The sequence below is a fragment of the Hemibagrus wyckioides genome, linkage group LG26 (assembly GCF_019097595.1).
Source record: "Hemibagrus wyckioides isolate EC202008001 linkage group LG26, SWU_Hwy_1.0, whole genome shotgun sequence".
Classification (NCBI taxonomy): domain Eukaryota; kingdom Metazoa; phylum Chordata; class Actinopteri; order Siluriformes; family Bagridae; genus Hemibagrus; species Hemibagrus wyckioides.
The window spans coordinates 6,195,983-6,211,713 of NC_080735.1; the positions used below are offsets into that span (position 1 = coordinate 6,195,983).

General features: G+C 39.2%; 1 protein-coding gene across 1 annotated transcript; it reads right to left on the reverse strand.

Annotated features, from left to right (window-relative positions):
- Positions 1-372: 372 nt before the first annotated feature.
- cnpy3 (canopy FGF signaling regulator 3) lies at positions 373-10,798 on the reverse strand. The gene is made up of 6 exons (XM_058379859.1): positions 10,562-10,798; positions 8,106-8,232; positions 7,847-7,943; positions 5,781-5,903; positions 4,740-4,857; positions 373-1,337 (listed from the first exon to the last, which is right to left on the reverse strand). Exons 1-6 carry the CDS (start codon positions 10,659-10,661, stop codon positions 1,084-1,086), a joined length of 819 nt encoding a protein of 272 aa, XP_058235842.1. The 5' UTR covers positions 10,662-10,798; the 3' UTR covers positions 373-1,083.
- Between the last annotated feature and the right edge of the window lie 4,933 nt (positions 10,799-15,731).

Below are 15,731 nucleotides of genomic sequence, written 5' to 3' on the forward strand. Positions count from 1 at the left end.
CCATTTTCAATCAGCAATCATCTTTGCACAAATGCACTTTATATCAATAAGTAAATTTTTTTCCCTATTTTCTTTTACTTTTTAGCCCTAGTTCTGTGTTGTTCATGCAGCTCTGTGTTGGTCATACAATGTCATCATGTCCAAACTTTTTCCACCCACAAATTATACATGTTTATTTTCCCCTAAGTTTCTGTTTCATTTTTTTATAAGCTGTAATTTCATACTGAGGGTGGAAAAAGTTCTGACATTTATCTTGAGTTAATCTTTGCTCTTTACAAAATTAGCTGTATGCTGTGGATTAACTACTCCACTTAACACACCAGGCACAAATGTACCATAACTTATTTTACAGCATATAACCATACCACTCTATTGTCCAATTATCAACATTTATTGCATATCAAAAACACAAGCTGTCTCTACCAGTAAAATACTATTCACATATATCAGCCTGCAAAAATGCAATATTTGTAAAGTTTTTTCCTTCCTAAAATACAACACACCATTTTCAATCTTTAGGAAGAGCAGCATGTCATAAACAGGGCACTGACTTTAAAATAAAATAATAAAAAAAAAGCAACAGGAAAGCATCCAAAATAACACTGATGCACTAATACACACAGAAATATTACTGACCTGAAGGTGTGATTGCATTATTCAAAGGTTTTTAGTTCACAGCACAAGAATTAAAAGATGACAAAACTATACATTTCTACTAAACCATTCAAATCTAAAGAGGTTCTTATAAGCAACAATAAAGTGTATAAAGTCATATTAACTCAAACACTCAATAACTCAAATGATTTATCCATAATTAACACTCCAGTAATGAAGCCAAATAATCATTCTGGTCTCTTTATGCTAATCACAGCATCAGGATGGAGAAATAAAATGAGAGTAAAAAATTCCACCCCACCCTAAACTTGTACCTTTTCTTAACTGAGTGTAAAAGTTATACTCTTTGCAAAATGAATCAATAAATCAGTTCAGAAGATTTAACACAATTTATGGCAAACCACACATACATGTTCACCAGACGTGAGGAGCCAGTACAAATACATGATCAGAATGAATTTAGACAGTTCAGAGTTCAGTTTTCTCCTGATGAAGAGGAACACTCCTCTGTATCTCCTCGTCTGATGTATGCCCGTCCTCTTCCATTTTCTGCTTGTCATTGTGTTCATCACGCAGCTTACTTTTCTTTTTCTTTACCTTCTTCTCCTTGTTCTGGTTATGCTCACCACCTTTGGCCTTCTTTTTGCCTTTCTTTTTCTTTTTACCTTGTGCAATGGCTGCAGGGTCACCTTTCCTCCCAGCCCAGGATTCGTTTAGACATGCTGCATGTAAACGAAAAGAGTGGGATATGCATTTACATCCAGGATTAGCTGTTGCATCTTGTGGCATAAATGTGACATAACAGTAAGCAATTTTCATTTTAAGTGAATCAGACACACTGGCAAGTACAAACTAATATGAACATGTGAAATAAATAAATACAAGAAAATAAAAAAAGAGCTTTAGCAGTAACTTGCAAATGACTGGTAAAAAAAACATTGGGCCTCATTTACCAATATTTTAGTAACAGTGTGAGAATGTTTGAATAAGCCAAACTGAAATATAAATTTCCATCAGATTCACAGAAGATTCAGAAATGCTGATGGTTCAATGGAAATCACCCATAAATTTTCAGGCACATGCACAGTACAGCTGATTTGCACTTGGATAAACCCACACAGCTTACACAGCTGAAATAGACTTCCCCAGAGTAAAAGTTATTTTTGAATATGCCAATAAAAGAATATATCATTTAACACCATAACAGCATCTGAAATGCTAAAAACTGGAGCCAAATTGAAGATAAATTAGAGGTGAATTATATGAAAGGAAAAGAAAATGGTTTGACTTGAAAATGAAGGGGTGATGTATCTACTGTACTCATCACACAGAGAAATTGATATTTAATTTTTTATTTATTATTATTATTCTAAGCAAACCGTCTTGGTGTCTCTTGGTCAGAAATCTCCTGCATGCACCCCAATACCATATTAGAAAAGACACCACAATACTGTGCAAAATATAACACAACAAAAGTTTTAGGCAGTTGTGAAAAAAATTATGTAAAGTAGGAATGCTTTAAAAAGTAGAAGTGATAATTTATAGTTTATTTTTATCGATTACCAAAAGAAAAAGTAAATGAACAGAAGAGAAATCCAAATCAAATCAATATTTGGCGTGACCCTGCAAAACAGCATCAATTCTTCTAAGTGCACAGAGAACTTTGAAGGATCTCAGCAGGATATGAAGGATCCTGTCCAAATCTCCAACTCCATTTGCAGAAAGAACCTCCACCATGTTTCACTGTTACCTGCAGACACTCATTATTGGACCGCTCTCCAGCCCTTTGGCAAACAGACTGCCTCTTGCTACAGCCAAATATTTCAAATTTTGACTCATCAGTCCAGAGACCTGCTGCCATTTTCTGCCCCAGAGTTCCTATGTTTTTGTGCATAGTTGACTTGCTTAGCCTTGTTTCCATGTCAGAGGTCTGGCTTTTGAATTCTTCCACTTCTGGACAAACTTCTCCGTACAGTATGTGGGTGTATCTGGGTCCCACTGGTTTTCTCCAGTTCTTTGCTAATGGCACTGCTGGACATCTTCCAGCATCAAAGGAAAATAAGCATGATGTGTCTTTCATCTGCTGCATTAAGTTTCCTTGGCTGGCCACTGCGTCTGTTTTTTTGTGCTTCTCCAAAACAGCTTGAACAGCACATCTTGAAACCTCAAACCGTTGCTTTGAAATCTTTGCTGATGCAGTAGAACTACCTTGTGTCTTGTTTCTGTGCTCAGTCTTGCCCTGGTGTATGACTGGTGACATGAAACGGTCTTCCACAACCTCACCTTAGTAGCAGAGTTTGTTTGTTCCTCATCCAGGGTTAAGCTCCTACACAGCTGTTTCTGTTTCAGTTAATGACTGTGTTTCAACCTGCACATGCTTGGCAGAACTGGTTAATCATACACCTGACTCTGATCCTATAGAAATCCCTGATTTTGTGCAAGTGTAGGAATTGATGCTGGTTTGAAGCCAAAGGGTAGTAATAAGAAATATTAATTTTATTCAGATTTTTCTTCTGTTCACTCAATCTGTATTTCGTAAATTGATAAAAAAAAAAAAATAACAGCATTTCTTTCCACCTGCCTAAAACATCTGCACAGTACTGTATAGAAATTTGGGAAAATATATAAAAGAAAGGACTATCACTCAGCCTTCTTTTGTACAACAGCATTCTTAATTAAATCTAAGTTTTTTAGAATTAAATTAAGAATTAATTTAAGTTTTTTGTCTTAATTTATAGATTTATGTTGGTTTGCTGTTTTATTTTTTTTGCTTATTTCTTTAGTGCATACCTTTAATATGAAAGTTTCACAAAAGTTTCATTAAAGATTAATTTGTACGTGTAACTGAAATAGAAAAGGTATTTAAACTCCACAACATAATCCATATAAACAACACAAATCACAGTGCCCTCTAATATTACCACCTTTGGTAAATTAAACCAGCCTCTTCACAGTGTGTTGAGAAATAAAGACAGACACACACACTCTTCCAGGATGACTTTGTAAAACTCAACAACCTTTTCTATATTCCATGAACCTACCCACTGTGTTGAAAGTAATTTGTCCTACTGTATGAGTTGCCTCATATTTATACGCATGTTAAACAAATAGTCAGAGTGGAACAATTTCCTGTTCTTAGTCTCCAAAACTACAATCTGATGCAACAAGATGTTTGGAAGGATTTTAAGAAAAAAAAGTCTCTACTCTCATCCAAAAACAAACTCGACCATCTTCAGTTTGCTACCAGAGGTGAGTCTGGCCAACGCAGAGAGGTAGCCATGTGGAAAATTACCTCATGCCCACATTCAAATAAAGTGGTGCCTCTATTTTTGTTAGGATGCATGGTTTTATGGACTATATCAAATATCAACAAATGTTAAGATAACACCTGCCTGTCTCTGACAGAAAGATTAAAATGGACCATGGTTGGATCTCCCAGCCGGCCAAAGATCCAAAACATACATCAAAATCAACACAATCACAGTTCTCCCATGGCCATCTCAGACCACTGACTAGAAAAGCTGTGGGATGAACTGAAGAGTGCACCAGCAGGGACCTCAAAATTTAAAGGATCTGAAGAGATTCTATATGGAGGAATGGTCTCAGAGCCCTTGTTATGTATTCTCCAACCTCATCAGGCATTTATAAGATGATTCAGAGCTGTTATCTTGGCAAAAGGAGGTACCACAAAGTATTGGTTGACTAAAAGGGTGCCAATAAATTTTTCCACACATATATTTAAAAAGGTTTTGTTTTGGGGTTTTTTTTTAATAAAACTGTGTTGTGTTTGCAATTGTTTGATATCCGTGAGAGCAGAGAATTTAGGTCAAATTTACCAATAGTGCCCATTTTAGTAAAGGGAACTGTATGTGATCTAAAGTTTATATGAGTTACTTTTCTTATCTATAATTTGCTCACACTCAGGAGAATGAGTAGGCCAAATTTCCTTGTAAATGCTGAAAACATTTACATATAAATCCATTCATATCACTAAATGAATATATTTTGTTTGGAGACGCATATTGAAAATAATTATTTGTGCACTCTCTTAAGTACTAATAATGTTTTATTTTTAGGATTTCACACATTTCACATAATTTTTAATACTAAAGAGCTTTACTTACATGTGTCTTGTCCTTTCAGAACATGTTTCTTACACAGGTATGTCGTCAGGTCTTCCTCCTGGTTGCCTTTATACCAGTCTTCAATAATGTCTTCATACTGCTCAACCATCACATCACACTAAAGAAGGAAGAAAGCACAGTCTTACCAGCACTACATTGTTGTATAATCATATCACACACCTGCATGTGCACATATACTAGCAATACAAAATAGCAAATAGACTCCCCATCCACTTTATTAGGAACACTTTCCAACTACAAATTCATGCAGTTAAGCAACCAATCATGTGGCAGCAGCACAATGCAAAAATCATGTAATTACACCTAAAGACCTTCAGTTAATTTTCACATCAAAATGTAGAAATGTCCACAAAATTGTGTGAAAAGCAACAAACATTGAGTGAGAAAAAGTTCAAGGTGGAAACAACTGGTTGATAACAGAGTGGAATAACAGAGAGGAAAGTGGCCAGACTGGTTTAAGCTCATATAACACACATCACTCTTTATAACCATGGGGATAAGCATCTCAGCATGCACAAAACATCAAACCTTGAGGTGTAACAGCAGAAAACCACACTGAGCCTCACTCCTGTCAGCCCATGATAGCATCAGATGCCTTCTTTGAGAGTAGTGGAACCTGACTTCATCTATTGTTGTTTGTAGCCCATCCCCCTGAAGGTCTGATGTGTTGTTCTTTCTAAGATACGTTTCTTCTCACTGTGGCTGTTAAGAGCACTTATTTGAGTTATTTGAGTGCTTATATATTCTTCCTGTAGGCAGAAACCAGTCTGGTCATTCTCCACTCATCTCAATCAGCAGACCCTCTGCTCACAAGATGTTGCCATCCACTAAGCCATGGTTTAGGTCACTGTGATGACATTTTCCCCATTCTGATGTTTGATGTGTACATTGTTTTTTTGCATTGTGTTGCAGCCACATGATTGACAGATCAGATAACAATAGTTCCTAATAAAGTGGATGGAAAGTATACAGCATTAGTCATTTTTACATTTACTCATATATCTTTTGTTTCATGCATACCTGTTTCTTCAGGTCAGCTACTTCTGCACTTGTCTCATTCCATAGCTCATAGGGAATGTCCATAACAACCTTTACTCCTTTGTGGACAAGGTTATGCAAGGTGGAAAATGTCTCAGACATACCCTATACACGGGGAAGAGAAGGTGTCCTAAACGTCAAACTGTCTGTTATTCCATCCTACACAAACAAACCTGCTACACACACAGACATGCTATAGACATTTTATTATGTAAAATCGGCTATAAATCTTAAACAAAAAATAAAAAATAAAAAGTACAAACATCCATTTGTCACTTTGGAAAAATTGATTAGTTTAAAATTTATATTCTGAATTTAAATATTTCTGTAGAGCTGCTTTGTGATAATATTCATTGTTAAAAACAATATACAAATAAAATTCAATTGAACTGAATTTAACTGTACTTGGAAAATGAGGAGAGTTACTAATGTAAAGTGTATCTGCTGTTGGACATTTCTATTTTATCTGTTTTTTGAATTATTGTTGCTGTACGACACATATTTACTATATTTTTGATAGTATATATTTCAAATAAATATATAGTATCAAAAATATAGTAGATATATATGAACTATATAAAAACCATTGGAGATTCAAAGGTCTGCTCTCCAGTGAGTAAAGGAGTAAACTATAGGGATCCACACAGATGATACAGAGTAGTGCAGCAGTAGTAGTTAGTCTTCAAAACACAATATGTGAAAACTTCATTACTTATTATTAATCTATCTCCGAGAACAACAGCAGTGGAGAATGTATGATAAACTTCTGTTTACAGTTACATTTTTATGTTCATAAGAAGGTTATTTTATTTGGATCCTTGAATGTTCTGTAAAATTACTGCAGATTTTGTTTTCTAACTGCAATTTGACTGAATAACTGAATGTTTACTGTCAATCTCAGTTTAACTGTATTTGCACTGAGCTTTTGGAAATAGACATTGTCAAAAATCAGCTTTACAGAGATATACAAATTCAGGATATGTTTATTTTAAATTGATAAATTTATCCCTAATGAGAAAACCAGAGGCACAGCATCAAGGAAAAAACTCACAGATATGATAATAGGAAGAAATCCTGAGAGAAGCCAAACTCAAAAGGGAACCTACCCTCATCTGGGTGACACTGAATAGTGTGATTATAAATCATTTCCCTTATATAACTGTACACTATATGGTCAAAAAGTGGAATTCTAACCAGGACATTCATTTTAGTTCAAATCTATTCTGTTCATGAACATGAACATCAACTGTTCACTGATTTACACTTTTGTGCAATACAGTTGGTTGAATATTTACATTTACATTTCTGGCATTTGGCAGATGCCCTTATCCAGAGCGACCTACATTTTTAGCTCATTTTATACAACTGAGCAACTGAGGGTTAAGGACCTTGCTCAGGGGCCCAACAGTGGCAGCTTGGTGGACCTGGGATCCAAACTCACAACCTTCTGACCACTAAGCCACCACTTCCTCTATCTAGCTATTATAGATCAATATTAATAAATACAATATTAACTATTATTATATATTAAATAAACATATTAGTTTTATATAGTTTTGTAAAATTTCTTCTATTGTAGAGTATTTTGTATACACTGCATTGATCAACCAATGAAAAATAAAATAATTACAATACTAATTAAACTACAGACCAAATCATTGTTTATTTAAAACTACTGTAACTGTTATAAATCATAGATTTATGTAAAGTAGAATTATTAAGATAAATATTATTAGTATTATTGCATTAATATGAATTGTTAGTGTTTCTTACTGTGCTGACTGGGACAGTATTCTTATTATAAGACCCATACTGTGTAACCTTTTGTAATGAGTTTATTTTGCAATGGGTTTGTGTTGTTATTGTTGCACAGCATTTTGGACAAAGTTAATGGCGTTATACGTTTAGTTTATTTTTCTTAAAATATCCTCTAGCGCACAGAACTGTGTCAAAAAAACACCATAAAAGGTCTGATCAGCTAAATTGCTCGTTTCTTTAGAGATGTGACAGAAGGTGAATGTGATGCCCAGAAGTTTTGTGTCACTGACCTTTGCAAAGCGATTGCTGCCATCTCTCTCTTTGTGCAGGTTGTACTGCAGAATCCTTGAACACACACTTTCCATTACCTCTATGAACCGAATGTCACTGGAACACACAGACAGAGAGAGAGAGAGAGAGAGAGAGAGAGAGAGAGAGAGGGAGGGAGGGAGGGAGAGTCTCTCCACTGAGTGATAAGTCTTCACGGAGTATTATAAATATCATGAGTTAGTGTCAGTAAAGATCTGCTATGAAAACCATTATTCTTACGATTTGACATATTTGATGGGCGGAGCGCCTTTATCATCCAGGAAACGGTAGTTCGTCTCTATCACTTCTTTCGTTTTCCCCGTTTCTTCTAAAGCGGATTTCATCTCAATGCTCAAAAACTTACACACTGTAAAACAATTAACAATGACAATTAACAGTGTTATAAACTCACACAGCCATTTATAACCACTCCAGTCTTCAGTTATAAAGAGGAAGCACTGGACTGCTCTCACTTCTCATGTTGAACTGTTCAACTCTGAGTCTGCTCTCAGCAGGATAACCTTCTCAGGAATAAACTCAACAGCTGCAGGGAAAAACTAACACACTAATCACCATCTTCACACACTACACACCATCCTCACACACTAAACACCATCCTCACACACTAATCACCATCCTCACACACTAATCACCATCCTCACACACTAATCACCATCCTCACACACTAATCACCATCCTCACACACTAAACACCAGACTCACACACTACACACCATCCTCACACACTACACACCATCCTCAGTTAAACACCATCCTCACACACTACACACCATCCTCACACACTACACACCATCCTCAGTTAAACACCATCCTCACACACTAAACACCATCCTCACACACTAAACACCATCCTCACACACTACACACCATCCTCACACACTAATCACCATCCTCACACACTAATCACCATCCTCACACACTAAACACCATCCTCACACACTACACACCATCCTCACACACTACACACCATCCTCACACACTAATCACCATCCTCAGTTAAACACCATCCTCACACACTACACACCATCCTCACACACTACACACCATCCTCACACACTACACACCATCCTCACACACTACACACCATCCTCACACACTACACACCATCCTCACACACTACACACCATCCTCACACACTAATCACCATCCTCAGTTAAACACCATCCTCACACACTAAACACCATCCTCACACACTAATCACCATCCTCACACACTAATCACCATCCTCACACACTAATCACCATCCTCACACACTAAACACCAGACTCACACACTACACACCATCCTCACACACTAAACACCATCCTCACACACTAATCACCATCCTCACACACTAATCACCATCCTCACACACTAAACACCATCCTCACACACTAAACACCATCCTCACACACTACACACCATCCTCACACACTAATCACCATCCTCACACACTAATCACCATCCTCACACACTAATCACCATCCTCACACACTACACACCATCCTCACACACTAATCACCATCCTCAGTTAAACACCATCCTCACACACTAAACACCATCCTCACACACTAATCACCATCCTCAGTTAAACACCATCCTCACACACTACACACCATCCTCACACACTACACACCATCCTCACACACTACACACCATCCTCACACACTACACACCATCCTCACACACTAATCACCATCCTCAGTTAAACACCATCCTCACACACTAAACACCATCCTCACACACTAATCACCATCCTCACACACTAATCACCATCCTCAGTTAAACACCATCCTCACACACTACACACCATCCTCACACACTACACACCATCCTCACACACTACACACCATCCTCACACACTACACACCATCCTCACACACTAATCACCATCCTCAGTTAAACACCATCCTCACACACTAATCACCATCCTCACACACTAATCACCATCCTCACACACTAATCACCATCCTCACACACTAAACACCATCCTCACACACTAAACACCAGACTCACACACTAAACACCATCCTCACACACTAATCACCATCCTCACACACTACACACCATCCTCACACACTAATCACCATCCTCACACACTACACACCATCCTCACACACTACACACCATCCTCACACACTAATCACCATCCTCACACACTAAACACCATCCTCACACACTAATCACCATCCTCACACACTAATCACCATCCTCAGTTAAACACCATCCTCACACACTAATCACCATCCTCACACACTAATCACCATCCTCACACACTAAACACCATCCTCACACACTAAACACCAGACTCACACACTACACACCATCCTCACACACTAAACACCATCCTCAGTTAAACACCATCCTCACACACTAATCACCATCCTCACACACTAATCACCATCCTCACACACTACACACCATCCTCACACACTACACACCATCCTCACACACTAATCACCATCCTCACACACTACACACCATCCTCACACACTAATCACCATCCTCAGTTAAACACCATCCTCACACACTACACACCATCCTCACACACTAAACACCATCCTCACACACTACACACCATCCTCACACACTACACACCATCCTCACACACTAAACACCATCCTCACACACTACACACCATCCTTAGATACACACCATGATTGAATACCCCAGGGATCCTGATCTGTACAAACCTACCTTCACATTTATTCGGTAAATGCACCCAGTCATCGTCTTCACTTTTGCGAGCCGCATGTGAGCTTACAAAAACTAATGCTATAAAAATAAACACATTCATTTCAAACTCTGTGTTTATTTATTAATTTCAAACACAAATAGGATAAATAATATTGATCTAGCCTAACTAGCCCCTTATTTCTGCAGCACTGACTTCCGCAGTAGGCTTTTTCCCAAAACAGACCTGCTACACATCGGACCAATCACAGCAAGAGAAGTGGCAGAGCACAGCCAATAGCCAAAAGTGCTGTGAGCCGTGCAGCCCTGCCTTCTAACACAACCAATCTCGCGAGATTTTTCATAAAAACAGTAACTTTTAACTTTATATTTTTCCCCCTATGTTTCTATATTTCTTTAAAGCTGCTTTAAGACAACGTCCATTGTTAAAAGCGCCATGCAAATAAATTGAATAGAATTTATGTACATTTCTGATGTCATTTTATTTGTCACCATAGGAACGAATTAATTATATTTTAATTTTTCCTAAAAGACGGAAAGATGTGGCACAACACACAGTGCTCAGTGTAAATGAGTGCACCCCCTTTGAAAAGTAACATTTTAAACAATATCTCAATGAACACAAAAACAATCTCCAAAATGTTGACAAGACTAAGTTTAATAAAACATCTGTTTAACTTATAACATGAAAGTAAGGTTAATAATATAACTTAGATTACACATTTTTCAGTTTTATTCAAATTAGGGTGATGCAAAAATGAGTACACCCCACAACAAAAACTACTACATCTAGTACTTTGTATGGCCTCCATGATGTTTAATGACAGCACCAAGTCTTCTAGGCATAGAATGAACAAGTTGGTGACATTTTGCAACATAATGAACTCTTTTAGAGACTGGATGCTGGATGGAGAGTGATGCTCAACTTGTCTCTTCAGAATTCCCCATAGGTGTTCGATTGGGTTCACATCAGGAGACATACTTTCCAGTGAATCACTTTCACCCTGTTCTTCTTCAGAAATCCAACAGTGGCCTTAGATGTGCATTTAGGATCATTGTCATGTTGGAAAAGTGCACGACGACCAAGAGCATGGAGTGATAGCAGCATCTTCTCTTTCAGTATAGAGCAGTACATCTGTGAATTCATGAGGCCATCAATGAAATGCAGCTCCCCGACAACAGCAGCACTCATGCAGCCCCACTTAAGGACACTGCAACCACCATGTTTCACTGTAGGCACCATGCATGCAGGCTTTAGGAGAGGCTTCTTTCCTGGACAGCACCCATGCATGCCATTCCTCTGCAGTGTACGCAGTATTGTGTCACGGGAAACAGTCACCCCAGTTTGGCTTTCTACTTTCTGCAAGTGTCCGCTTCTTGAATTAACTTATGATTTGGCTTGCCCATTTGATTTTGTAACAGCAATAGCCTTTCTCTTGCTGTTGTACTGGACTTGAAATGAGCCACAATCTTGCGTGCCTTTTCTCAGATATCCTCAAGTCCTGATGTTTGTTCCATGGCCTTTTAGATTTAGTGCATGTGCTATGCAGTTTGTTTGGCGGAGCTGGCACATGCTATCATATTGGCAGCAGCATCAGTTACAAGGCATTGCACTTTGTTCTGGATGCCCCACTCCATCAAAGCTGTCTTCACTTCAGCTATTTCAGACCTTTTTCATTTATAAAATGACATGTCACTGCCAGATACGCATCCATATGGAAAGACATCCACATATCTGATGTGAAGCTTACAGCTTTAGCCTTTTTCACCTCTTCATTTGCCTTCTTTTTGGGCTTCTTGTATTTATCCTCAACCATTTTCTTTAACGACTGGTGGGAGGGAATAATGTAGGTTGGGTCTAAAATTCCAACAAACTCCCTAAATCCAACATCTTCAACAACTGTAAATGGCAGGTATCATGTTGACCATTCTGGTTCCTGCAATACAGTAAAGTATTTATAATATAAATGCAGTAATAAATAAAAGGCTTTAACACTGATGATGTGCTGTTATTATATGACAACTATTGAGAACAAATTAAGCACTCAACCTAAAGAAGAAGCCCACATGTATTACAATGAGTACATGTAATATTTCCATATAAATTCTGTAATATTTTAAATGTGTTTATAACACATTAAATATATACCCAAAGTACACATGTAAATACAGGGGTTGGACAATGAAACTGAAACGCCTGGTTTTAGACCACAATAATTCATTAGTATGGTGTAGGGCCTCCTTTTGCGGCCAATACAGCATCAATTCGTCTTGGGAATGACAGATACAAGTCCTGCACAGTGGCCAGAGGGATTTTGAGCCATTCTTCTTGCAGAATAGTGGCCAGGTCACTACGTGATGCTGGTGGAGGAAAACGTTTCCTGACTCGCTCCTCCAAAACACCCCAAAGTGGCTCAATAATATTTATATTTTGTATCATCCTGATACACGGCACCACCTTCAGGATACAATTTTTGAACCATTGGGTGCACATGGTCCTCCAGAATGGTTCAGTAGTCCTTGGCAGTGACGCGCCCATCTAGCACAAGTATTGGGCCTAGGGAATGCCATGATATTGCAGCCCAAACCATCACTGATCCACCCCCTGCTTCACTCTGGGCATGCAACAGTCTGGGTGGTACGCTTCTTTGGGGCTTCTCCACACCGTAACTCTCCCGGATGTGGGAAAGACAGTGAAGGTGGACTCATCAGAGAACAATACATGTTTCACATTGTCCACAGCCCAAGATTTTCGCTGCTGGCACCATTGAAACCGACGTTTGGCATTGGCACGAGTGACCAAAGGTTTGGCTATAGCAGCCCGGCCATGTACATTGACCCTGTGGAGTTCCCGACGGATAGTTTTGGTGGAAACAGGAGAGTTGAGGTGCACATTTAATTCTGCAGTGAATTGGGCAGCTGTGGTTTTATGTTTTTTGGATACAATCCGGGTTAGCACCCGGACATCCCTTTCAGACAGCTTCCTCTTGCGTCCACAGTTACTCCTGTTGGATGTGGTTCGTCCTTCTTGGTGGTATGCTACATTGCTTGAATGACATTGGTACATGGGTGGTACATTACCCTGGATACCGTGGCTCTTGATACATCACAAAGACTTGCTGTCTTAGTCACAGATGCGCCAGCGAGACGTGCACCAACAATTTGTCCTCTTTTGAACTCTGATATGTCACCCATAATGTTGTGTGCATCTTTATACAGGTTGAAAGAGGCTAGAATAATGGTATACTTTTGTTGGTTGCCAGCACATGTGGGGTAGCTGGTAATGAAGTTGCTGATAAACTAGCAAAAAAAAGCACTAGACAAGAGGGAGGTAGATGTTAAAGTGCCTATGGGGAAAAAGGAGGCAAAATCGATTTTGAAGAAAAAGTTAATGAATAAATGGCAAAATAGATGGGATAATAGCAGCACAGGGAGATGGTGTTATAATATTACGCAGACAGTAGGGAGGATAAATTGTCAAGGAAGAAATAGGAAAGAAGAGGTAAGACTGGGTCATACAGGGCTGAAATCAATACTGGCACTTATAGGTTTACATGAAAACGGGTTATGCGATGTCTGTGGTGTATCTGAAAATGTTCATCATGTATTTTTTAGATGTGGTAAATACAGCATATATCGTGATATATTATTTAGTCACCTTGGAGTGGAAAGAATGACAATTGAAGATATTCTAGGAAAATGTTTAAAGAATAGACAGGTATACAGAGCACTGATTAAATATACATTATATTGACAAAAGTATTCGCTCACCTGCCTTGACTCGCATATGAACTTAAGTGACATCCCATTCCTAATAGGAATAGGGTTCAATATGACGTCGGTCCACCCTTTGCAGCTATAACAGCTTCAACTCTTCTGGGAAGGCTGTCCACAAGGTTTAGGAGTGTGTTTATGGGAATTTTTGACCATTCTTCCAGAAGCGCATTTGTGAGGTCACACACTGATGTTGGACGAGAAGGCCTGGCTCTCAGTCTCCGCTCTAATTCATCCCAAAGGTGTTCTATCGGGTTGAGGTCAGGACTCTGTGCAGGCCAGTCAAGTTCATCCACACCAGACTCTGTCATCCATGTCTTTATGGACCTTGCTTTGTGCACTGGTGCACAGTCATGTTGGAAGAGGAAGGGGCCAGCTCCAAACTGTTCCCACAAAGTTGGGAGCATGGAATTGTCCAAAATGTCTCGGTATACTGAAGCATTCAGAGTTCCTTTCACTGGAACTAAGGGGTCAAGCCCAGCTCCTGAAAAACAACCCCACACCATAATCCCCCCTCCACCAAACTTTACACTTGGCACAATGCAGTCAGACAAGTACCGTTCTCCTGGCAACCGCCAAACCCAGACTCGTCCATCAGATTGCCAGATGGAGAAGCGCGATTCGTCACTCCAGAGAACGCATCTCCACTGCTCTAGAGTCCAGTGTCGGCGTGCTTTACACCACTGCATCCGACGCTTTGCATTGCACTTGGTGATGTATGGCTTGGATGCAGCTGCTCGGCCATGGAAACCCATCCCATGAAGCTCTCTGCGCACTGTTCTTGAGCTAATCTGAAGGCCACATGAAGTTTGGAGGTCTGTAGCGATTGACTCTGTAGAAAGTTGGCAACCTCTTCGCACTATGCGCCTCAGCATCCGCTGACCCCGCTCCGTCAATTTACGTGGCCTACCACTTCGTGGCTGAGTTGCTGTCGTTCCCAAACACTTCCACGTTCTTATAATACAGCTGACAGTTGACTGTGGAATATTTAGGAGCGAGGAAATTTCACGACTGGATTTGTTGCACAGGTGGCATCCTATCACAGTTCCACGCTGGAATTCACTGAGCTCCTGAGAGCGACCCATTCTTTCACAAATGTTTGTAAAAACAGTCTGCATGCCTAGGTGCTTGATTTTATACACCTGTGGCCATGGAAGTGATTGGAACACCTGATTCTGATTATTTGGATGGGTGAGAGAATACTTTTGGCAATATAGTGTATATATGACTCAGGTTTAGGATCTAGATTATAATACGTGTGGATGGGAGTATTCTACCCAATCTGGGGCATGAAGAGCTAAGTGTGAGTGTTCGAGGAGCTAAACACGCAGCGCTAGCATGAGCATGTGAACTGAGTGCACCATAGATTGGAAGGAATACAGAACATCCACCAAAATAC

What these genes read in the sequence shown, in the direction of transcription:
- cnpy3 (XM_058379859.1), bottom strand. Translation starts at nt 10,661, where the DNA reads ATGAATGTGTTTATTTTTATAGCATTAGTTTTTGTAAGCTCACATGCG. An exon ending in TTTACCGAATAAATGTGAAG is followed by an intron (nt 8,233 to 10,561) that starts GTAGGTTTGTAC and finishes ATTGTTTTACAG; the next exon opens with TGTGTAAGTTTTTGAGCATT. An exon ending in CCCATCAAATATGTCAAATC is followed by an intron (nt 7,944 to 8,105) that starts GTAAGAATAATG and finishes TGTGTGTTCCAG; the next exon opens with TGACATTCGGTTCATAGAGG.